This window comes from Sminthopsis crassicaudata, chromosome 3 (assembly GCF_048593235.1).
Source record: "Sminthopsis crassicaudata isolate SCR6 chromosome 3, ASM4859323v1, whole genome shotgun sequence".
NCBI classification, from domain to species: domain Eukaryota; kingdom Metazoa; phylum Chordata; class Mammalia; order Dasyuromorphia; family Dasyuridae; genus Sminthopsis; species Sminthopsis crassicaudata.
In genome coordinates this window covers 148,036,828-148,063,733 of record NC_133619.1, presented here as the reverse complement: position 1 = coordinate 148,063,733, position 26,906 = coordinate 148,036,828, and the positions used below count along the sequence as shown (strand labels likewise).

The 26,906-nt window shown below is 34.5% G+C and overlaps 1 protein-coding gene across 1 annotated transcript in view; it reads left to right on the top strand.

The window, feature by feature from the left end:
• Positions 1-26,906, top strand: part of ABCC4 (ATP binding cassette subfamily C member 4 (PEL blood group)) — a 270,694-nt gene that overhangs the window by 151,798 nt on the left and 91,990 nt on the right. Inside the window, 1 exon segment of the mRNA XM_074299360.1 lies at positions 24,296-24,375. Coding sequence (XP_074155461.1) covers positions 24,296-24,375 — 80 coding nt within the window.

Here is a 26,906-nt window from a genome sequence, read left to right as displayed (position 1 = left end):
TGTATTTTTTTTTAACTAGACCTCTGATTTGTAAGAGTAAACTTCTGCTGATGCTGATTTGCATGGATTGCTTTGCAATTTATACTTACATCATCCATTGAGAGGTTAGGTGACTTGTTCTGAATCACAGTGCTAGTATAGGAAAGAAGTGGGATTTAACCAGTGTTTCTTTGACGCCAATGCCATGTTTCCATACATTAATCATGTGTGCCCTACCACACTTCAAATATGTACATATAAATGCATTTATAAGATATATCATTATAATAACTTATGAATTAACTATAAGTAGAGTGTCATTCATAATTTGTTACATTCCTTGGTATGGAAAAAAAAGCATGACATGCTGAAAAGAGCATTCATTTTTGCTTCAGAAAATCAACTGAAAATAAAGTTTCATATTTACATGAGTCCTTGTTAATTAGATGATCTTCATAAAGTCATTTAACCTTTAATAACCCGGAGTTGACAAATGTGATCTCCTCTTTCCCCCCCCCTTCTTCCTCTTGCCCAAATTTATATGGACAGGGTATCAGAGGTGGAGTTTATATATAAAGAATTCTGTTTTCACAGAATTCCCTTTTTCCCTTCTTCAGGACAGTATAAAACACAGTCACAGTGGAAGAGGAAGGTAGAGGACTAGATAAGGGACCTGTACACATCTCAAGTGTGTTTCTCACTTCTCCTTTCCTGATTCTTTCCTAGTAAGTCAGTCTGCTTGCAGAATGCATAGAAATGCCTAGATAAAGGAAGACTTCATGAGATACTGATAATTGCCGACTTCTGTGCCCTTCCCTGGAACCCAGAGGTTTTCTCCATTTATACTAAATCACTTATTCTCCACAAGGTGTAGGGGTGTAGCACCAATAGTTACCATCCTTAAATCCCTAGCCAACCCTTAAATCAATGTATTGGATAAAACCAAAGCAATATATTGTCCTGCATTTGGCCAACTCTCAGTGGCTTCACTGAGCTTATATAATTACATTTCTGATATAACCTTTTTGAACCTTAGTTTCTATCTGCTTCACAGGAGAATTGTAGAAAATCTATAAGAAAATACATGTGAAAATAATTATGTTTATTAATAAATCTTAATAAATTATAAAATATTCACTAGCATTGTAATATTATTGAACTGCTCGCTGGAGTTGACAAAGAAAGGGATTGACCACTTGCTTCCTTTGTGCACCTGAGCAAATTAAGATCTCTAGTTGTCTATTTCCTCCTGGAAAAATATAAAGCTAGACTAGATGGCCTGAATGCTCACTTTCAGCTCTTAATCTGTGACCCTTTGTCCTTCTTCCACTATATACAAATGTGAAGAATTACTATGATTTCAAAGGATTACTATGATTACGATGTTTCTTTTGTTTTGGGCTTTGATCTATTTTTAGTCACCTTGACACAGTGGTGATATACTTACAAGATGCAGTGATGGGGGAAATGTGATGAAACTGAACAAATGACTATTGGCTAGAGCGTTAGCTGGGTGGGAATTGCTACAAGACTTTCTTCAGTGTCTTATTAGAGTTTATTGAATTATGTTTTAAGTGTATTTACAAAATGTTTTATTCAAAAGCTTAAACACCTAAGATGTGGGCAACTAGGTGGCACAGTGGACAGAGTGCCAGGCCTGGAGTCAAGCCCAGTTTTCTTGGATTCAAATCTGACTTCACACAATGAATTATTCAAATCATTCGTTCTTGTCTGCCTCAGTTTCCTCATCTGTATAATGAACTGGAGAAAGAAATGGCAAACCACTCCAATATCTCTGCCACGTAAAGCCCAAATGTGGTCACATGGTTAGCTGAAATGACTGAACAACAAGATAAGATGCAGGAAGATGCATTACTCTCCTCACCATTCTCATATTGAACCATATCTGATTATTTGTTCAGAATTTAGGGTTCCTTTTCCTTTCACTGTTTGATAATTACTGGGTTAGAAAAGTGGAATCTCATAAAGTAAAACAACTGGAGAGAAAGCAGATGATAAAGAGACAAAAATAACATGACAAAAATGGGGCAGGAAAAGGTCTGGAGAATAGGTGGAGGGAAATAAAAATACCATCGATAGCTTTTTTCTCTTTTCACATTTTGATTGCATCTCACAGCATTTGCCTTCTTGTTCCTAGCTTCTCTTTTTGCTGGGCTCGCTTCCAAGAGGCAATGTCTTGGTGAATTAAAGTTCTCTTCCTACTTCCCTATGAAAATATTAGCAATTTCTGTTTCATAACTTGTGGATCTATTCAGCTCTAAGGAAGCCTTTCAGGGATGAGCAACAGTACTTTTAATCTGTAGGATACAAAGTCCATGACTGCCTCAGAGATTGGGATTCTGTAGTGATTTTATTTCATTATGAACCTACACCAGCATTATTTAATGCAACCAAGTTTTGAATGCTAGTAGAGAACACACTTAAGGTCATGGTCTAAAAGGACTTTGATGTCCTGCATAAGGCTGATTTTCCCATAATATGCATGAAAAGCTTGTGCAGTATAGCTCTTAGGAAATGAATATTTGTTCGTGTAGGTTACAATAGGAGACATAACCTGTGAGTGATGGGAGATGTCGGGCAGAATATGGATTTGGAGGAAAAAGGGGGAGAACTGGCATGAAAAAATTAGCCATGGAAATCCATGAATGCAAAGCTGAGAATATTCCTGGAAATGTGGCAGCTATATTTTACCAGAAATGACAGGCATCTTTTTTTTTTCATATCCTGCTAGTAAAGTGTTTCTGATTTTTTTAACTAAATAATTTCCCCACAGATTTCATGCCCCTTTTCTCCTGCTTAGAAAACTCCACATGTTTTTTCTCTCTTCCCAGTTCCTAGTCTTTGGTGTTGGGGTGGGGTGAGGGGAGTAACATATGAAAAGTATCATCCTCTAGATTTTTCTTTAGTTGTCCATAGAGAAGTACATTTTGTTAGTTTAAGCCACTAACCTGGCATTCTGTTTGACTAAATAAAATTGTTTCTTCATGTTTTTAAATTTTCACATTTGGACATAGATAACTTGGGTTCAAATTCTGAATGCCACAAGGTATGGGATTTTTAATAAGTCATCACTCTCCCCTGGAAACTCAGTTTCCTCATCTTTAAAATGAGGGAATTGGACTACATGACCTCTAAGCTCCACTTTGTCTCTAAATCATTGACGGTTTAAAAACAAAAAGCATATTCCTTATTCTAATTCCTTATCCCATTGTTGATTATATTGTTAATAACAAATACTTGGTGAGCACCCAGATGGGATCTTCATTTCTCCTCAAATATAAGAAGTGTAGAATTTTATTCATCACTCTTAACAAGTTAAAGAAGACAAAAATCTATAATCATTTTAAGGAAATAGTTGTGAGTAGGGTGGACATATTGACAGTTTATGGAACTCTGGTGAATTCCAGGAAATAAAAGGTATGAAGGAGAAAAGGAATCTCTTCTTGATAGGAAAACATTAAACAAAAATTGAGGGAGAAAAGGGAGCCATCACTAGGTCAAAGATGTATTATTTTATTTGGAACAGAGGATGATGGAAGCATATAATAGCACAGAATCTGCTGAGAAAGGATCTTGAATTTAGGGTCTTTGATTTGAAAGAGATGGAGTCAAGTTCTATATATCTGAGAATAACTTGGTTAGAGCACTGTTGTGAAGTTATTTAAGCAGAGAAATAGGGGATATATTGGGGAAAAAAGATGCAATAAGTGATAGGTTGAGTAAAGGAACTGAGTATGTCATTGTCACTAGTGTCTTTACAAAATATTTTATTCAAAAGCTAAACACCTAAGATGTGGGCAACTAGGTGGCACATGGACAGAGTCATTTGAATTGATGCTTGTCTGAAGTGTATGAATGAAGATTTGAAAGGGGTGGATGGGGATATTTAGGATGGAAATGAATAGATAGCAATGAAAAGGCTAAGATGGTTTAAGAGAAAAAAAAGCTAGAGAGTAACATTTGCCTTCTCAGTGAATTTGCTCAGTGATCAGTTTTTCTTCTTGCTTTTATAGTCTTCCCTGGATAATGAGTTTCTGCATAAAGCACAATAATACTATTATAATAAATATAATAATACATTATATTATATAATAATCTATAATTTTTTCACATCATTTCTCCAAGTTTCCATATTGATTCTAATTGACTACAACATTATTTCTTCTTCCCATAATGAAGATTAATATTAGAGAAATGGTCAAAATGCTAATTTCTAAATCTTTCAATCTATAATAACAACTCATATTTCTTTTAAAATATGTTCATAACTCCTAGATTCTGTAAGGGATAAATGTGTGGTATTGAGTGTATTTATATTATTATTACACATGTACTAAGTTTTGGTTCTTTGGGTTTTTTCCTCATTCCAAATACACATAGATTATGGAAACTAAAAGATCTCCTGATTAGCATTTTTTTTTTTTTTTTTTTAGTTTTCACCCTTGTTCAATTTTACCAGATATGGTTTTTTAAACTTTATTTTCCCTATGATACTTTTTTGAAACTTTGGTACAAAAGAATAATAAATGACCTTAAATTTTATATTATAACTTTATCTGAGTGAATTAGTGCTTAATTAATTTGAATTGACATCCATATTTCATTTAACTCAAAACTGATGGTGTACAAGTGAAAACAGAGATTGGATTTGTTTTTGTGGTTATCAACTAGTTTCCCACCCCCACCCCCTTTACTTATTCTAATGTCACGGAATATTTCTAAAAAATGAATTAGAGTTAGCATTTTCCCTCTTGTGTACATCCAGTTAAACCTAGGCAGTGTCACATCACAGGACTTGCCTTTTTCAAGTAATTTTCAGGCCTGAGCTTTCTCAAAGTTTTATTAGTATCAGAGGGAGTTTATCATAAGAAAAGAATAGGGCATTTTTCTGTAAAAATAAAAATGTTACTCAGTGATTCCCTCCTTTAGTTCTTAATCAAGGTTCCAGATGTTTGTATGTATTTATTTATTTAGATATTTATAGTGTTCTCTGACAGGCAATATGCCTCCCTGGGTGCATTCCAGAAATTTTAAAAACATACATGGTAAAGCCACAGAGATCAAAGACCTTTTGCGCTCATGAGCTCTTTGCAGCCCTTTATCCCTAAAATGCTCCATATTAAAAGTCCAAGAAGAAATGCAGAGAAATCAACCTAGCGACTAGTAGGAAAGGGAGAATGGAGAGAGCTTCTGTTGATGTTCCAAGAAATATGGTGAATAGTGACTCAAGAAACCAAATGGGTCATCTTAAGTGAAACTTTCCAGAAGTTGACTGGTATTCAACTGAAGTGGACACAGGTGAAATTTTCTGAAAGAATGGAAAACATATTAAGTGCTGACTGTGTGCAAAGTGTTCTGCTAAACTGGGAATACAATAAGAAAACACACTCTAGGATTTTACTCAGTTTACCAAAATTGAAATAGTTCAAAGAGGAAGGTTCTCAATCTAATAATCTTCAGGATAGGTTGACATTGGAAAGACTTAAGAAATTATGATTGATGCATTGAAAAATAATTTTTATTCCAGAGGACTAAGACATACCTCCTGAGAAAGAGATGATAAACTCAAGAACCACAGTGAGATCTATGTTTTTGGTCATGCCTAATGTGGGAATTTGTGATTTTTTTTATTTAATTTTTTCAGGCAGAAGGTGGGATAGAAAGAAAATAAATTCTTGTTAACTGACAAAATAAAGATATTTAGATAAGAAGTCTCAGTTCTTCATTTCTAAATCAAGGAAGCTAATCTTTAGTTCCTTACAGTTCCAAATAAAAAGCCTTTATCAAATGTTGGCAACTATGTTTAATTGAAAACCGATTTTTAAAATTCTTGTTAAAATATCAAAAAAAAATATTGAATTTGCCCTGTGAATCGTCTGAAAAATAAAAAATAGCTCCATCAGGTATTAGCTTTGTAACTATTCTTACATATCTAGAAATAATTGCAGTTATAACTTCTACCTGCATCATCTCAGAAAGTGCCTCTAGTGTTAGATATTTCTCTTAGGATTGACCAAAGGCAGAACAACTCTAGAACTACCCTGTTTTTAATTATTCCAGTATAAACTTATCTTTTTCTTGTATGAAATTATACATATGTGTATGAAAGAATATGGATATATGTTTGTGTATGCACATACACAGGAGCATTCTTTTTCCTCTCATTAGGACTTAGAAATAGCATCAGAAATGAGCCCCCATAACTCTATTTTTTAATTACATGCCCTTGTCAAGTGCTCTACCTGCCATTCTCTGTGTCCTATCTGCAAGAAGTCAATGTGTGTGTGTGTGTGTGTGTGTGTGTGTATTTGCATGCGTGAAATTAAACTTTCAAAATAATGAGTCTTAAAACTCACAAATGAATAGAAAGAGAATATGGGCAAATACAAGCTATAACTTTTGATGCAATAAATCATGCTAGATAGCAAATAGTTTTTGACAGCCAATTCGAATGGGAGAACTATGGAAATACAGTCACACTGCATCTGGAGGAGTTGGGCAAACTTTCTTGAAAACAAGCAGTCAATCCTGCAAGTGAAGTAAAAGTTTCTTTGTTGCTAGTTTCCTCTTGGCTCTTTTCTTTGGCTTGCTTCCTTTTTAATCCTACACTTGAAAATTAGATCAAATGCAAACTGTGTTCAGACTGACTTATAGTTTCTTAACTCCTTTCCTGTTTTCCTTTTGAAAACCTTGCCATAAGAAGTCTTTTTCAAGTAGTAAATTAATTTGGGTAGTAAGCACCCCATCTGAATTTTGTTACATGCTGGCAGTTTAGATAAATGGATATTATAATCTCAACTCATTTCTATCCAACACTGCTGTGCTGATTTGCAAGAGTCTGAAAAAGTGATAATATTCTGTCAGTTTTGGGCATAGGAAGAAAAATGGGGGCAGATTTTCTTATTTGTATTTATAGGATGCCTGTGGGGAAGCTAGAAATGCTGTATGGCAGTTTACATGGCTAAATACACATAAAGAAAGATAAGAGACCTGTAGACATTTCTTTGTAGAGGCATGGAAGAAAAGACAGAATAGACCAGTAATTGTCAACTGTGTTGGAGATACACTTTCAGACGTAACCAAAGAATTTCTTTCCCTTAAACTCACCATTTCCTTGAAGAATGCAGTCTATTTTTAATGACTATATTGATTTGATGATTGTGTTATGATGCATTTTATTTGCTGCTGTAATGTTTGCTTCCTGTCAGCACTTAATGTGGATAAATCTACTTTTTGGCACAGCTTTGATATACTGTAAAACTGCTTATATTTGCAGTAAAATTTGTTTTGCTACGGTATGTTTGTGCACAGACTCAGTGGGAATTTTTTTTTCCCAACCACTCGTTACATGTTCAGTTTGGTAGAAAAATAGACATATGCAGTGCTGTTATCAATTTATACTAATAGCTGAGCGGGTTGAGAAGACATAGTTTTGGGTCTGAAAAATCATAACTAGATACAACATTCAGACTTGAGTCAACTCTTTAGTTCTTTCTTATTTTTACTGAAACATATGCTTCTGTGAAATTTTTAATCCGTAGTTTATATGTTTCAGAACAACAAAAAAAAATGTGGCTAATCACAAAGGTTATTTCTTGCAAGCTTTTATGTGTACACCCTTCATGTTAAATTCAAGTGTGTCTTAACGTCATTTTTACATTTATTTGCTATGTAGTCTTGAGGAGATTACTTTTTCTGGGCCTCAAGTTTCCTGCTCTACTAAATGAAAAGGCTAAATTCATTCCCTTCTAGCTCTAGTATCCTGTGATTATTTATTATTACCTATTTGTGAAATATTTCTCCTTTTTTTCTAATAGCAAAATATATAGGAAGAAAGCAGTTGAGAATAATTAATCAAATCATTGAATACATCTGATAATATGTGTAATATACTTCTAACAACTTTATTTTGGAGAAAAGACAACTAAATCTCAGAAAATTTGAAATAACTGGTTCAAATTCACTTTTGTTGTTATTCAGTCATTAATCGTGTCTGACTCTGTGACATTGAAGAGTTTTCATGATAAAGATACTAAAGTAGTTTGCCATTTTTTCCTCCACTGGGTTAAGGCAAACAGAGTTTCCAAGTGTCTTGTCCAGGGGGTGTATGTCCCTTTGTAAGTACCTGATACTGATTTGAACTTAGACCTTCCTGACTCTAGGCCCAGAGTTCTACTGAGCCATCCACCTGCTTCAGATTCACAGAAATGAGCTTAGAACTGAGTTTTGAACTCAGATTCTTGGAGAGTAAATCCTATGCTTTTCCCACTCTATTATAGTGTTAGTTTGTTTTGTCCATCCCCTTTGAAACAGTCCTACAGACAGACTTTAAAAGTAGGTTGAGGGTAACTCACTCCATGATGTCATTGCCTTCTTTGAAAATGAAAGACAAAAACCTATAGTAGATAGAGCTTGGGAGTGAGGAAGACCTGAATTTGAATCACGCCTCATACTCTTAACTGAGTAATCCTAAACAGGTCACTAGCCTCTCAGCCCTAGTTTCTTCATTAATGAAAATAATAATATGACCTACTTTATAAGGTTTTATGAATATGAAATCAAATGAGATGATATATATAAAGGACATTGCAAATTTTAATTTGTTTTAACATCACAGTTTCACAGATATCCTCTTCCCATTAACACTTCTTTATAAATAAAATTAGTGGATACACAATTTCTGATGTTGGTTGCCGCCAATTCTCCATTTTTCTAGCAAAAAGGATGGTAGTTGTCCCTCCTGTCCAAAGCCAAGCTTGATTGGCACTATTATTTCTCATTGTTCAGCTTCATTTTCGTGACCTTTCCAGGGATATTATTGTAGTCACTGTGTCTATATTGTAATCCTGGTTCTGTTTTACTCTGTATTACTTCCTACATGTATTCCCATGTGTCTCTGGATTAGACATGTTAGTAATTTATTCTAGTAAAACAATATTGAATTATATTCATACAACTTGATTTGTTTAGTCCTTCCCAAATCTTTGGATACCCAGTTGGTTTTTTTCTTTTTGTTCTTTCTACCACAAAAAGAGCTGCAATGAATTTCTTGATATATAGTAAAACTTTCTATATTTTACTTCCTTGGGACTTTATGCCAATTTTGTGACTTCTATATAATTCTAAATTATTTCCAGAATGGTTGGGCCAATTAATAGTTTTGCAAACAACATATTTTTGTCCCTCCTGCGATCCCAGCAAAAACGTTGATATCAGATAGTCAAGCTGAGAATCTAAGGATTGAATAAATAGTCTAGAGAAAATGTTTTTGTGCTTTTAGTTTCTTGGGTGTTCCAAAATCACTTCATACTTAACTGATTCAGTAGACTATTCAGTCTGAACAACCGTGTCAAGTGTGTATGGTGTATTAGAAAGAAAAGCCTGCTTATAGATCCAATAGGCACCTACAGAAGGAAATGTGCACCTGAACACATTCTGATGCATACAACTGAGAAGTCTGCCTCTGTTAGAAAGAAAAGAATATCACCCACGGAGGTTGGATGTCTTTTTATTCAAGAACAAAAGAGTTTCGATTCTTTAGCTTCAAGTTTAGCCTTTCCATTGTGTGGTGGGGGTAGTTTAATGAATCATTGTTTAACTTAGATACTGCTGAGTATTTGACCATTAAATAGTCTCAAATGTGTACATAGTACTCCTGACAAATCCTTATTTAGCTGTGATTAATTGTCATTGAATTGTTGTTTAATTACCCCTAGAAGAAATCTAAGAACAGTTTGCATTCTGATTAAGTTATTTAATGTAATAACATGTGAAGGAGTTGAAATGATCTCCGGGCTTTATTATAGCTTGCCCTGGTGGAATTCCGTGATAGTACAAAATACATAATGTGACTAGGAATACAAAATGCATTCAGCAATCCTGAGTGGTTCCCCTCCCCTCAAGTTTGAAGACTCCTTTTAAATGAAGCATTATGGCCCCATATTGGTATTTTTCCATTCATTTTATATTTTAACTGACATACCTATGTGCCAGTATTTAATGATATATTTTAATTGGTTTAACATCATAGAATTTTAAAACTTAAGAAGACTATATTTGTCTCCTTGTGTAACACCCTCTTTTAGGGGATTGAGGAAACTAAGGGGTTAAGTGATTTATCCAGGGTCATGCCATTACTTTGTTGTAGTTCTAAGATTAATCCAGGTTTCCAGACTCCCTGTGTATTGCTTTTTTCCTTCAGTTTATACTACAAACTTTCTTTTATTTTTTCTTTTAAACTTGACTGCTCATACTAGACTAAAAGAGAAGCAACGATTTCCCAAACATCCCTTTAAATTTGAGATTATAATATAATAGAGTAGATATAATATTAGATTCTTATGCCAAGTATCTTCCTAGATCTGACTACTCCCCATGTAAGAAAAATCACTTAATGTTCTTGAGGGTCTCGGTTTTTTTTTCATATACAAAATAAGATTTGATCTATATAATTTCTAAGATCTCCTTTAGCATGAAATCTGATATTTTTAATATATCACTGAATGCTCCAGAAAGTTAAACATCATTAATAGCAATCAATTACAATTGCATAACAGTTTAACATTTATAAAGAAATTTCCTGAAAATAATGATGTGACTTAGGTAGTCCCCTTTTTATTGGTTGTGTATTTTATATAGCAATTTAGCCATTGTTAATAAAACCATTAGCATCATAATCATAGATTTGGAAGAATCTTAGATATAATTTCTCTCCTGGGGATTCAAAGACAAAATTCAAAGACAAAAATGAAACATTTTTTGGCTTTAAGAAATTTAAGGGCCACAATATTAAATTGGTAAAATTCATTTTATTATGATAAATATTATTGTGTATTATTATTGTAAATATTATCATAAAAATATATGAATAAAAAATAGCTGTTTCCAGATGTGGAGCTGTAACAGTGTCAAGATTAGGATGGGCCTCTGTCAATGCAGCATTTCCTTGAAGGAAGCAAGAAATTTTAAGAGGAAGTAAGAACACATTTTAAACATCAGGAGCAAAATTGTGAGAAGTCTTGGACATAGAAGACAGAATATTATGAAGAAGAATAATGGCTATGGTAGGCTGAAATATAAAGTGAGTCAGAATTATATGTTAAATTATATTGGAACTAGATTGTAATGGGCTTTGATTGCCAGGCAGGATTTTGTATTTTGGTCTCAGACATAATGTAGTTGTTTTTCAGTTGTTTTGGTTGTATCCTACTCTTCCTAACCCCATTTGAAGTTTTCTTGGCCATACTGGAATGATTGGCCATTTTCTTCTTCAGTTCATTTTACAGTGAGGAAACTAGTGATTTGCCAGAGTCACAAAACTAGAAAGTGTCTGAAGGTGGATTTGAACTCAAGAAGATGAATTTCCCTAAATTCAAGCCTGACATTCTCTCCTGCATCACCTACTGGTTCCAGAAATAATTGGGAACAACTGCAATTTATTGATCTTCAGAATAAAGCTTCTTGTATGAGAAACGTGTAATCATTTAGACCTTTGTTTCGGGAATATCAGTTTGGTTGCTGTGTGGGAGATATATTAGAGAGGAAGAACGAATGGAGATGGGGAAACCAGTTAGCAGGCTGAAAGATATTCAGAACCTAGTTCTGTGAATTGAGAGATACAAGATATATTGTGAATTTGTGCCAAGACACAGCAGCTTATTGGGTATAAAGGAAAAGAAAGAGAGAATAGTTGTACCTGATTCTGAAGAGTGTAGCTAAGTGACTGGGAAAGCTGAAAGTGTTCTTGAGAAAAGATAAAATGATGGAGGATAGTCAGGTGATCCATCCAGGAAGTGCCAAAGGCATGTTGTGACAAGCTCACAGCTTTTTCTCTGGTGCTCTTTGTGTAGTTATTTTTCATTCGCGTCCAATGCTTTGTGATCCCACTTGGGGTTTTCTTGGCAAACAAACTTGCCTTTTCCTTCTTTAGCTCATTTTACAGATGAGAAAGTTGAGGCAAACAGGATTAATGATTTACCCTCCTTTAAATAGCTACTTAAGTTCTGAAACTGAATTTAAACTAAAGAAGCTGAGTTTCCTACCACTATTTATAACATACTAAACCACTCTGGTCTTTATATATGTTACCATTTTTAGCTGATATATTTGATCCTCTGGTAGTATTGATAGCTGGTAGCTTTTCTATTATTGAAACTTCAAAGACAGAAGCTATGATAGTCTCTTTATATACACTACCCAAAATTTCATGTTTTGGCATATCTTTGGCATCCTTTTTTGTCTCAGTTCTTTGGATTCTAAATCTAAATTCTAAAATCAGTAAAGGGGAAAGAGGAAAGAGATCTGCAACCATCTCGGATCAGAACTTAATAGGAACGGTACTTTCCATAAAATATGGACCAAGTCAAATTCCTTGCAAAAATGTGGGTGATGTAGCAATGTTGATTGACAGTATCTATACTTTTATGTTTCCTGATCTTGGAAAGGAAGGAAATATGCATTTATATGGCACTTAACTATTTTCTAGGCACTGTGCTAAGCACTTTTTATAAATGTTATCTCATTTGTTCCTCATAACAAACTTGTGAGATAGTTGCTATTATCTCCAATTGAGGAAACTGAGGCAGACTGAGGGCTGTGTCTTACTCAGAATCATACAGCTGTTAAATGCCTGATGAGAAACTGAATGCAGTCTTCTCTGATATGTAACTTACCTCGTCTGCAATGCTTTCCAAAAAGAGAGAATGAATTAATGTTGAACATAGTCGAGCCAGGTTTGTGTAACATCTGTTCTTGGATGCATGGTATTAAAATCATGCATTGTAGATAGACTTGACTATCAGATTTGGGTGTTGGTTGATCCTTTTCCAGGACACTTGAAGCTACTTTACATAAGGGAGGGCCCATTGTCTGCAAGTTCAGTCACGTCTGCACACCAAGTGTTTCTCTGTCCTATTTTAGGGTATTACAGACACTTGCATGTTAATCAATTAGATACAGGGATAGTTTTTTCAAATGAAGATAATTTGAATTATTCATTCTAGCAATTGTTTCTCTTTGTGGATAGATGAACTATTTCCTGAGGATGATTATTGCCATTGATATCTATCTCTGTGAGAAGCACTAGTTCTTAAGTATTTCCTGGTGACCATTTGCTGGCCTTAACCTTCATGGTAGACTGTCAGCAAGCATTTTATAAGCTCTTATTAAATCTCTGCTACTATGTTAGGAGCTGAGGATAAAAAACTGAAATAATCTTTGCCCTGAAAGAACTTGCATTTTATCTCAAAGTATACATTCTTCTGGGGTTATGTAACCTGCACCACAGTTCCTGGTAAGGACTAAGAGAAAGGGCCATCAATATTTTATGGAGAAGGAAACTTCCAAAAAGAAGTGACCAATGAATTACTACTTTAGTTTGGTAAAGATGGTCAGTATTATCACCTTTATTTTCTCTTCTTAGAAAGATAAACTTTTACTGCCTATCATTTTGTCTGTCATTGATCATCAGGACAATTTTAATTCTGCCATAATTACATTCTGAGAGCTGTGGGCAAATGGAATTTGCCAGTCTCTGTTCTGGTTATCTCTTTTAGTTTTGATGGCTGAGAGTCATCCTTCCACTAGCAGCCAAATTATTCTTTGGAAGGAAAGTGGTTTCCTGGGGGCAGCTGTGAGATCTACAAAATCTTTAAGGGTGTATCACCTAGGTTACTTTTTGGCATAAGTGTGTACAGATGTGATGAAATATTTTTAAAGGTTTCTTCCTGGCTTTATTTTGTTACTCTCCTTATTTATTTAGAAATACAAGTGAAGGCAATGGTATGATATTGTCCTAGAATTAGATTTTGATATTTTATTCATAATGTTAGGCTTTAGGTTTTTACTTCCTTTTAATACATAATCTGTGATTGTGTTGATGTGGATATTTTCTCATATTGGAACACTTCAGTATTTTTGCAGTTATTACCTTTTTCAAACCTGGTGGCTTGAGCCTGTCCCAAACAATGCTTCTTGCTAATCTTCATATGGATCTAGTATTAGGCCCATTCCCCATAACCTTTATATCGTAACATAAGACTGTATATCTCTTTATATCTAGTACAGTAGCCTTTAGTAATCCAGGGACTCAAGTTGAAAACATTAACTGCCTAATCCTTATTAAATTAGTACTGAAGGGAAATTTAAAAACAGGTAATAGTCTGGCAGAAATTAGGCTTAGATCAACAACTCACACCATATTCCTCAATAAATAAGGATTTTGAATTTGAATAAATTCAAAGTGAATTCATGACCAGAGTATTACAGACCATACCATTAAAACTTAAATGAGAAGTAAACCAATATATCTTTGACAGCTGTTGTTAAGTAGTGAATTCTTTGCCCAACAAGGGCTTGAAACAACATAAGCCAAGATTGGAATACAAGAAATTGAAAAGCTTTTGCAGATAACACTTACATCATTTATAATGAGAAGGGGTCAACTTGAAAATAAATTTTGTTAGCTATCCATATGGCTATATTCTATGTATATACTAGATATCTTGTATCTAATATATATATATAGACAAATAATATAAATCTTTTAAAACCAAAAGCCATTGCCTTAGTCAAAAGATATAAGCAATTGTCAAAAAAAATTTATAAACTATTAATGACAACACCAAAGAAAACTCCAAATCACTAATGCAAACTAAAACAACTTGATCCATACTCAGTGCCTCCTACCTCATAAAATGACAAAGATGACAATTTGGAATTATTCAGAGAAAGCATGTAAAATGACCGTATCCTTTGACCCAGAATGACAGTACTGATAAAAGAAAAAAGTCTATATGCACCACAATATTTATTGCAAACTTTTAATGTTTAATAACATTAAACAACAAAACAAAGTAGATACCTATCAATTAGGCTTCTCCCTTACTGTCTAGCCTTAAATAAGGTAATGGCTAAACAAATCATAGTATATGAATGCAATGGAATAATACTATGCTATTAGCACAAAGAATGGAAATTCTTACATGAACTGATGCAAAGTAAAGGAAACAGAACCAGAAAAGCAGTATGCATAATTACTACAAAAATGTAGATGCAAAGAACAACTCTAAAACAATGGAGGAAAAAAATGTTAGAAAATTCCAAAAAATAAGCATAGCCCAAAAGAAAACTCCTCTTACTACTTTGCAGAGATGGAAATCCACGGGTATAGCACATTGCATTTTCAGAATTTTTTTTTGATATATTCATTGATTTTGCCAATTTTCCCCTGTGTTTTTATCAAAATAATTCTTTTGTTATAAGGGATGGTTCTCTGGGAATGGAAGGTGGTACTCTATATAAATATGGGGAGAGTATAAGTGATATAACAACAAAAGATTTAAATTATGCCATAATAAAGTATCAGAGGCAGTACCTTAGTGAAGTTAATTTATCTCATTTGTTTCATAGTTACTGTTCTCTTAGAGGGGAAAGAGTGGGAAGAAAAAAAGAATTTATTACACACCTAGCTTGTGCCAGGAATTATTATAAATATCTCATTTGATAATCAATGAGATAATATTTGGGCAGCTAAATAAGTTATAGTTTCATAAAATGTTATTACTGGAAAGAAGGGTTTTGGGGTTTTTAAGTTTTTATTATTTTGTCTTTATAATCTTTTTCATTCATGTTTACTAAAAAGAAGAAAAAGAATTCAGTAAAATTAACCAAAATATTAACCTATTCTGATAACATATGAAATGTTCCACACCCATGGGAGGAGGAGGAAGTATCTTTTCATAGCTCTTCTTTCTCTCAAGCATAACATGTTTTCTCAAATTTCTCATATTGTCTCTAGCATCATTATAATTACACAGTATTCAGTTTTGGTTTTTTGTTGTTGCTGATCTTAACATTTCGTTATTGTAGAGCATGGCCCATGATCTACATTCTCCATGTTAAAATGTAATTCATGCACATATTTAACCTATACCAGATTGCTTGATGTCCTGGGGAGGGGGAAATGGGAGGTAAGGAAGGAAAGGAGAAAAAATTAGAACACAAAGTTTTACAAAAATAAATGTTGAAAATTATCTTTACATGTATTTGGAAAAATAAAATACAATTAAAAATAAAAATTTATAAAAATGTCTTAGGAAATATTGAACAAAATGAAAAAAGTACAATAAAACAGGTGATGTTGATATCTATTTTTCTAAGTCAATATGCACTTACAGGATACTTATATATAGTTGAGTGGCCCCTGTTTCTATTTGATTTTGACACCACCTCATAGACCATTTTTGACACCATTTGTCCACTCTGCAGAGTGTATTACTTTCTTCACTCTCCATAATTTATGTAAATTTGAGTCATAAAGTGGCAGTAATATTCTGTTATACACATGTTCCCCAATTTGTTCAATCATTTCCCAATTGTTAGATATTTATTCTGTCCTCTCTCTGATGCTATTTCTGGTATATATTAGGTTTCTAATTCTGTAGTTAAACTCCTATGTTTATGATATGTGTATGTGTATGTGATAACATACATACACTGGATCTTCAGGTCAAATGATCTGGGTATAATATTAACTTTTAGCATAATTTTAAATTGACCAAATAATTTTAGATTGACCAAAAAAAGAACATTAGGACACCTATCTTAATATAACTTCTCCAATGTTGATTTTTTATCTTTTGTCACATTTATTAAATGCTAGATATGAGATGAAACCCTAGGCAGTGGTCCTCAAACTTTTTAAATGGGGGGCCAGTTCACTGTCCCTCAGACTGTTGGAGGGCCAGACTATAGTAAAAATAAAAACTCACACTGTCTCTGCCCATTTGCCATAACCTGGTGGGCCGCATAAATGTCCTCAGCAGCGAGGGCCGTAGTTTGAGAACCCCTGCCCTAGAGGATCTTTGTCCCAAATAGAAAGCCAAAGTCACTTGTCTTCCTAATTTCCCTTAACTACTCATGCTTACTCACTTCAAATCCAACCTGCTGACAAATGTTGTGTACAGTTATATCCCATGTACATTTTCTGCTCTCCAACCCTTCATCACCTGTCATTTGTGCTATGCAAATCTAATCAGTTATCTTGTTTCAAGTTTCCAGTCTTCCACTTCTTCTTTCCCTGGCTTCTTTCAAAACTCTCTTGTATGAGACCTTTCCTAGTCTTCCCATCCACACAAGCAATCCCTCCAGGTTTAATTTCCATCCACCCTATGTGCATCTTTTGTTGTTTCCATGATTAGAATGTAAGCTTTTTGAGGACGAGAACCGGCTTTTTGCCGGTCATGGAAGAGCTCAATAAACACTTGTTGGTTGATTCACATTTTTCATTTCACTTATCAATATCAATCATGTGTTTTGTTTTGTTTTGTTTTGTTTGTTTGTTTTTTATTTAGAGTTCTCTTGAGGATTTTTAGTTCATAACCTTTGATCATTTATCCAGTAATGAATCAGAGGTCTTCATGTTATTTCCATCATATTCTTTTGTGTTACCTATTCTAAAGTACAAAGTGTTTGGTTAATGACAGTTGGTCTTTACTTTCTCTAAGTCCCTTCACTGTTCTTTGCACTAGACTACATTCCTTCTCTTTTTAAGTAATGGGAAATATTGCCTTGTCCTAATTTGATTTTATTAATGTCTCCTTTTTGTATAGTTTGCTAATAAGTAATAAATTTCTCTTTAACTGTTAGAGAGAGAGAATGGGGCATGAGAACAACTCTTAATAGATATTTGTCAGTGTTGAAATTGTTGTTCCCTTAAAGAAGCCATATATGTTGGTGACCAAACAGCAAGTTTTTAAATTTCAAAAAAATCAAAACACTTTAAAGCTGAATACCAATGTAACCAGGCAACAAACATCCCTTGAGAAATTCATTGACTCGGTTATAAAGAAGGAATTCTTTGTGGGAATGATCTACTCTGACTTGTTTATTTTCAGAAAGGGAAACAGTGGCCCTCAGAATTTAAGCAGTTTTCCAAAGGTTACATAGCAAGTTTATCACAGAATAAGAATTAAAAGTCAGATGTATAGTTTAGTAATCTTATCATTATACCGTTCAAGTCTTTTTTTTTAAGGGCAATATCAACATAGATCTGTTTAATTACAGCTTATTATAGTTAAAAGTTTAAACAGTTTTATTATTATTTCTTGTCTTTACATTACAATGATTTCAAATTTCAACACTTCCTCTTTGGACCCCTCTCCTTGGCCAAAAGTTACAATGTCCCCCATCTATCAATGAATGCAACATTTTGTCTTAATAGACCTTAATAAAGGAGATGCTTCATTGTCTTTTCTCTGGGAACTTCATTTGGGTTTTTTTTTTTGTTTGTTTGTTTGTTTTGTTTTTTTTAAATTTCTTTTTTTACCGATTTAAAATGAATTTTTAGATTATGCACTTAAAGTTTTTTTACTTATTTCCTTCATGGTCCCTTTACTTTATTTGTTAAACTTTCTTCACCACTCAATACACATCAGCAGGCTATCTGCATCAGCTGGGCAAATATTTGTTATCCCTTTCACATTCTTTGCCCTTTTACTCCTCTCCACCCCTCATTTATGTCATTTTTCTCACCTGGACAAGCCTCACATTTTCCCCACCCCAAGAGTTTTCCATTCTGCCTTGAAAGTTTTCAAGTTTCATTTCCCCCAGAAAAACTTAAGAGAAAAAAAAAAAAAAACAATAACCCTTCCCCCCCCCCCCAATAATCACCAAAAACATAACATAAAATGGTGGCCCCCTAGGTAAACCTAGCGTGGCCGTCAGAATCCCACACAAATTGGTACCCTATTCATTTTTTATCCTTTCTTCAGAATATCCCCCCCCATACATCCTTTGTCCTGTGAATATGTCCAGTGCTTCTAATTTCCTTTCCACCTTTTCCCTCTATGCATGGAAAGACAAATCTCCCATGGTTCCTCTGTTAATCTCTTAGTCGTTTTTCAGGTAAGGTTCCATATGATAGTAAGGAAGAACTTAGTACTTGACCATGCATGTAAATAATCCAGCACTTACCATATACTGTTTAGAATTCACAAATAATAGTAGAAGCTATACATAGTGAGCACAGCTCTCAGAATCTTCCTCTTGTTCTGCAATGCTGTACTTCATGACCCTTATAGCTCTAGCTCCTTCAGCCCTCAAGGTTCTGTTATTTCTAAGAGACTGAACTGATAGGACTAAATTTGAAAAATAGTGGGGCATCTCTTTTTATCAAGCATCCCAAAGCACCTGGACCTGAGAAAAAATTCCTTATTTAACCCCAGCCTAAAGTCTGACAAATACAGCCTCATCCAAGACTTGATTCTTTTTCTCCAACCTTAATTCCCATTTGTAATAATCTTCACATTTCAGACTTCAGATTGTACTTTTCCTCTCCCACTCTAATATACTTCTCATGTAATAGAGTCTGTGGTACGATCTTTTTATGCCTGTCCTATTATAAGCTACACAAGGTCAGCAGTTCCTAGTTCCTGTGTGCTAGTATAGAAATGAGAACCTAAAAAACTCTGAGGATCAAGAATATTTCCCAATTGCATTTTAATCTGGTTGCATGTTTGACTTTTCTGCTGAGCACAAATAGGTTTTAAACAAATAACTTTTGAATAAATGAATGAGTATTCATATACAAAATTGGTACTTTATATTTTTAATCTCTAAATTTATACAATTTTATTCAGGTAAGGGAAGAATGATGCTCTGATTGGGAGGAGGAAAGAAAGTATTCTGAACGCAAATAAGTTAATATTTGGAGTAGGGAAATGTTGAAGATCAAAAAGATGGCTTTTTAATTGAGTATGTTAAGTATTTTTAATCATGACATAATGCATAGAACTATACTTAGGAAGATTCCTAAGCCTCTCAAGTATTTTAAACATGAGCAGAATGATTCCAGAAGAGTTTTTCTCTCACATGACAAAGTTATAATTAAATCTTAATACAGTACAATTCAGTATCCTACAGTGTGGCCAAGATTCAGATTAGGTTTCTGTTAAAGTTGTACTTTGATACCTCCTGGTGTCATGGACTCTGTTCTGTGGAATAGCATAAATAAACCCAATGAGGTGAGAACTGAATCTGTTTGAGAGAGGAAGTGGGGAGTCCAGCCTGGCTGCAGTGCAATATATGGTAGGGAATATTGGAAACTGAGTCTGGATAATTGAGTGAAACCAGATTAGAGCTAGAAGAGTTTAGATTGGAGAGTTTACTTAAACAGCACAAACCATTAGACTACATTGAGCTGAGAACTGATATGATGAAAGTCATGTTTAAGGATGAGTAATCCACTATTCACCTATAGGGATTCATTGTTAGAAGGAAGTTTATAATCCAGAAGGCCACCTAGAAAGCTATTGTAGGGTAGATGATACGGCTCTATATTAGAATGGTGCCAGGAGAAAGAAGGGATGAAGGAAATGAGAGAAGTTAAACAGACAAACAAAAGCATAGCATTTGCTGTTTGAAAAGACTCACTGGATAAAGGAAAAATGCAAATTAAAGATTTTGCACCAAGGTGGTTTGGAAGAATGATTATTCAAGTGAACAAGTTCAATGGGCAAAACAGATTTTATGAGACTATGATGATCTTGGTTCTTAGATATATTGAGTTTTAGGCAACAGCAGAATTTCTATTATGGTAAAGTAATTTATTCAGTAGACATCTATTAAGTATTATCTATGTTCAAGTCAGTTATGCTAAGAAAATGGAGTAAGGGGGGGCAGCTAGGTGGAACAGTGGACAGAGCACCAGCCCCAAAGTCAGATGGACCTGAGTTCAAATTTGGCCTGAGATACTTAATACTTCCTGGCTGTGTGGCTATGGGCTAGTCACTTAACCCCAATTACCTCGGAAGGAAGGAAGGAAGGAAGGAAGGAAGGAAGGAAGGAAGGAAGGAAGGAAGGAAGGAAGGAAGGAAGGAAGGAAGGAAGGAAAAGAAGATGGAGTAAGGAAAGAAATTGGAATGACCTAAACCCAATTTCTGACAATGCGAAAGAGGCTACCAAAGGCAACAGGGACATCTTAATTATTATTATATATCCATTCCTTATTACTACATGTTAAAATATGGAGGTCCATCAATGTGCATCCTGTGGCAAGTTGGCTGTATTAAACTTTTGCAATGTCAAAAGTATAATTGCCATACAAAGTCATGTCATTTGGCACATTACTTAACCTCTCTCCGAGTCTTATCTTTCAGATGAGTGAATTGGGCAAGATAATCTTTTATGTCTCTTCCAATCTTAAAAAGCTATAAATTTGTTGTAGCTTGATTCCCTGTTATTTGTAAAAGCAGAATCATAATATTGGAAGGAGCCTAAATTAAAAGTCACTGATTTCATTCTTATCCTAAGCTTAAATTTTCTCTCTACTATCCCCTGCCTGCCATGATATAGCCTCAGCCTGACTACCTTACTAGCATGTGAGAGAATCTGTACAGTTTTCAGAAAGATCAGTTTGTTAGAAATTCTGCCTTTTATTGCACTAACTTCAGCCTTCTTCCTCCTCCCACTTATCTGTCTGCCTCCTTCCATTGTTTTAGTTCTGTTTAAAACACTGAAAAATGATTGATTTGGATATCAACTAACCTGTTTTTCTGTGATTTGGGGCAGATTATTTCGCCCTCTGACTTTTGGATTAAATTGACTCAGATCCCTTTCAACTCTAAATTGATGATCCTCTCATATCCTAAATAGGATCCCTCCTTTATAAGCCCTTCTGCAAGCATCCACCTTATAATGGTGTGAATCTAACAAAGCATTTCCAAGTAGGAGAGCACTTACTTTTTCATGGGTACTATTAGTACAAATAATTGGTGCCTCAGAGCTACACCCTCCATCTCACAAAGAGACCAACAAGCCTAGTCTGGGATTGATTCTCATTAGCATCAATTTTACCTTCTAATCTGACAGAATGAGGTCAACTCTCCATTTTCCCCCAGGTGCCTAGAGAAGGAAGCAGGATCCAACCTAGGAATCAAACACTGAACCCTAGACCCAGATTCTAATGGACAAACCACTCAGCAACTAAACTAACTTGGGTAAATAGACCTGAGGAAGGTCCAGCCATGGAAATATAGTGATGCTTTTTTCCTACAGTCCTGAAAATGACCCTTCCCCCCCCCCAAAAAAAAATACCCCAAAACACCCATCATTTGTATCATTTATAACTGGAGATAGGATTTCTATCTGATCGTTAATGTGAAACCGTTGTCACTTTAACCTTTATATACTAATAGTTCAATTGAACTTGAGGAGTTCCAGCAAATGAGAGCCTTTTTCTACTACATGGCTTCATTAATGTATTTTCCCTTACCTTATCTATATACTCTTTCTTTCTTCCAACTCTCTCTTTCCTTCCTTCTCATTTCCGGAAGGTATCATTTCCATCAAGTGCATTTTTCTTTCTTTTTTTTTTTTTTTTAAATTTTTATTTTATTATATATATATATTCTTCCCCCCCCCCCCCCCCAGAGGCTGGGGTTAAGTGACTTGCCCAGGGTCACACAGCTAGGAAGTGTCTGAGACCAGATTTGAACTCTGGTCCTCCTGAATTCAAGGCTGGTACTCTATCCACTACGCCACCTAGCTGCCCCAAGTGCATTTTTCTTGTCAATCACATATATATCTGTGGTTCATGATAGGTGGTCACATTATTAATGGTGAATTTTCCCACAAACTTACCAACTTTGCTCTTTAGTCAAATAAAGCCTGAAGCAAACTTGATTTCTGTAGAAAAGGAGCTAAGGGGGAAAAAAAAATCTCTTTTCACAGCCTCAACCACTTAAATTTACTTAAGAATTTTTTGTAAACATTATTCTCAGAGCTTATCTGAGCATAGGCCCTTAACTTCCCCAAACATCACTTGAAATAATTTAGTAGTCTAGTGAAAATTCTTCTACATAATGTGGACATTTCATGAATGTAGTACCCAAAGGATGCCCCCGATTCTGGACTCAGAAGAGTGTTAGCTGTACACCAGGAGCATCAAGCCATCTCTTACTCTTCACCCTACCTTTGTGGCATTTCAAAGACAGAAGGGACTTGATGTATCCTTTTATGCTTAAAGACAATGAGATCCCGGGAGCTTCCACTGACTCGCCCGAGATTGTCCAGATGGTTGTGTGTGATTAATGGCACATAGGGGACAAAAGAAGTCAGGTTTTCAGTCTCTCCACCAGTGCTCAGTCACTGCTGAGCTGAAATGGGCTGCAGAAGGCTTCTCCAGGTATCCTTTCAGAATTACCACAACTAAGCAGTTTCCAAAGAGAGAGAGAGTCTGCCAAAAGCTACCACCACAGGAGAAGCTTTTCTGTAGCATCATGACTACTGTGGCCTGTTGAGTATTCATCCAACTTGGACTAAGAAAGCCTTGTATCAACTTAAATAAAAGAGGCTACATTTCTTTTTAGAAATCCTTTCATTCTAAGGTTAGTTATCCCAGAATTGTAGGGAAGAGGTCCCATCCCATGTTACTTTTAAAGCCCAAAAGATCTGTTAACCATTGTGAAACATTAAAAGGAAGTCTAGAGAATGACAGGTGTTTATTTTCAGGTATTCATTGAGTGAAAACATTTATCTTTTTTTGTTTGTTTGTTTGTAAAGCTTAGTTTTAAATTCCAAAGTTAGAAAGAACAGATACTTGTGAAAAAGGATACCAGTTATAGTCTGGCACCACTGAAGCATTTTGGGGACCCTATTTTCTTGGGTTCTACTTGAATGAAAAAATCAATGATAAATAGTGATCCTAAATTATTAAGTAATTCCAGTGCCAGCATTTCTGTTTTGTTTTATCTCACCTTATTTGATTTAAGAATAAGTTGTGTTTATGTTAGTGAAAAATTAAGGAATAGGAACTGACTAACATCATAGGAATAACAACAGCAAGTTACATTGATTTGGAAATACCACAATCAACTTTTAAAGAAATATTATAACTATGCATATAGAGGATTTGTTTAATAATATTCCCATTTAATTCTTGGCCAAAAGTCCCAGCTTTAGCAGTTTGTTAAAATTACTTATAACTGTCTATAAAAATTTATCAAAGTAGATTTCTCAGTCACCCTTCCCCCTTTCTTCATTTAGTATTTTAACAATCACCTGTTTTCTTTTTTATTACAATTGCTGTTCAACAATACTCCTAACCCCATTTTAGGATCATAACTACAAATCCATGTTTTTTCTTCTTTATAGTTGGCATTAGATTATTGCATATGAATGCATAATATATTAAATGCACATGCATTTAAAATATTGTTCTGATTTGTTTCTGAATTATTTCTCTTAAGGGGCTCTGCCTAGGGAAATAAACAATTTCTCTCATATCCTGTCCTTGCAGGAAGAATTTTAAACCGCTTCTCCAAAGACATTGGCCATCTGGATGACTTACTGCCACTGACATTTCTGGACTTCCTACAGGTAATATGGTACTGAGTTTGGATTCCTAAACAGAGACCAAATGAGTCGCTAATTCTGTAAATCCTGTTCATTAAGAGAAAATCATCTTACAGTATGTAGTTTTAGCTTAATAAAAGGCCTTGTTTGTAAGAGAAAGGTGTGGCTGTAATTCCAAGTGTAAGTTAACATGAGTAATAACTGGTCCGTAGGCGTGGCTACACTATCGTGTCAAGGTTTCAATTCATAAGAGCTACATGCTTGGTAAGTTGCTCCTGATTTGCCTCTGGGGTATCTGGCATGGGTTTTGCTTTACTGTGAACACATTTCATAATATAGAAACAATCAACTCGCACGGAAAGATAGCCTAGATTAACTAAATTATGCATTGTATTACCACAAAGACCAAATATTTACTGCACCATTTTTGGATGAAAACAGGTGTGGTTCTTTACAAAGAAGAGATTAGTAATAATAAGATGAAAATAATACTGTGTTAACAGGAACAATAGAAAGTAGTTATTGCAGGTACCAAGCCTTGAAAGGCCAAGTTTATTTGATCCAGTAATTGAGTACAGGATGAAAGCTACATCAGGAAATGTCTTTTTTTGTTTTTCTAGGCAGTACTTTTCACACATTAATAGCTGAACTATCTTTAAGAAAACAAACAAACCCACAAAGAATTTTTCCTCTCTAAAACTTTTAATTTGTCTTTGAATTTGAGGCTTCAAAAATAATCTCTGTCCTATCATGCAGATTCTGATTTCGTACCTGAGAACTGATGTTTCAGTGATAGCCTTTCTATTGTTTTATGCTATCTGCTGTTTAATGGCTCTAAACATGGCATTTCTGCATGCATTCCAAGTGTTTTTCATGGAAATGAAATAACCTCCATTAACTGTTTCAAGGATTTTAGTCTGTTTTAATTTAATAAGCACCTATAAATGTTTGATGAATGAATAAAATAAGCCTTTTCTGTTCTTCCAAAATATTAATGGATAGTGTTGTATCTAGTAACTAACATTAAGACAAAGAAGTGGGATTTGGACCTTGAAGTAAGGTTATCTTTGCTCCATGATATTCTGACTGATTTATTTTTTTCTATGTTCAAAAGTTGTTTCATAATATAATTTTTCTGGAGAATGTTAGAAGCTATTCTAGAATTATTGTTTAAAAAATATAAATCACTTACCTTGAATTTTGTAGGGACGATATCTATTTTGTGATTACATTATTGTAAGGAATTCCCAGATTGGAAACAATTTGAATCAATTCAAGTTAGCAACTCCTCTGTAAATAATAATCTTAAAATTTTGCTTTGGGTACCCAGAGCTCAGGTGCCTTCTCCTATTTATTATGTGCCAGGGAGTTGATGAATGCAGTACTTCTGACTCCATTCCTAGCCCACTATCCACTCTGCTTCTCTCTGGGAAAATTAGTTGAATGTAAATTGTATGCCTGAAACCCATAGTCCTAGAATTCCTATTTGTCCAATAGGAACATAACAGTAGATATCTGACTTGAAATAGTTATCGAGACGAATCCTTTCATCTGTTTACCAAAACTAAATAAATCCGGACTCTGCAGACTTTTAGGAGAATATGAGCCTCTGACTGCTTTCTTCTACAAATGTTTCTTATTGGATGTGGGTACTTAGTTTATCCCTTAGAAGTAGAAGTCTCACATCAGACCCTTGGAAGCAGCTGTACTTTTCCACACAACACAGGTAAAAAATGCAATTTTCATCTGTATTCATGATTCCTTTGAATGAAAACAAAAGGCTTTTAAAAGCATTCTGTTTGTTTGCAACTCTAAACTGGGGCAGCTGTTCACTTTTTAAAAATAGGGCGATAATTGCCATATTTAACATTAACATTAGACCTCCCTCATATAATCTTCCTTGTAAAATATTCCAAAAAGAGTAAAGACACAATGTACCTATTTTTGCTTTAGGCTATTAAACGAAATACAAAGAGCTGAGTCTTCTCTCATCTGTCAGCTTAATCTTTGTTAAACTTATCATTGGCAAATATCATCAATGTCGATTTATTGATCTTATATTTAATAACAAGGGTCTATCACAAGCATTGTCTTTGAGAAAGCAGTTTAGACTAAGGATAACTCAGTTATCAATTATGATAAAGATCTTTTGTCACTTATTTTGTTCGCAGGTGTCTTTAATAAGGCTTTCCATAATCCCTTCAGGAAGAAATATTTTCTCCTTTTTAAAACAGTATTAGCTAAATATAAAAGCTCTGATCCCTCCCATTGTTGTTGATTCTTTGAGGGACATTTCCCAACATTCATTGTTTAAATGGTTGTCAGGAGGAATCAAGTGAAACTTAATAAACAATGCAGTAACTGGTTCATCTTACTTTGTGTGCAGAAGCTTTTCTTCAAAGGATTTGCATTCAATAATAAGTGGTCCTTTTACCATTATCCTGGATTCTAGAAGCAATCATTTTGAAGTTTTCTGCTCTGTTGCTATATTAGTAAGTGACTATTTTGTAGTCATAAAAGTATTCTCTAATAAAAGTCCACTAAATTGTTAATTG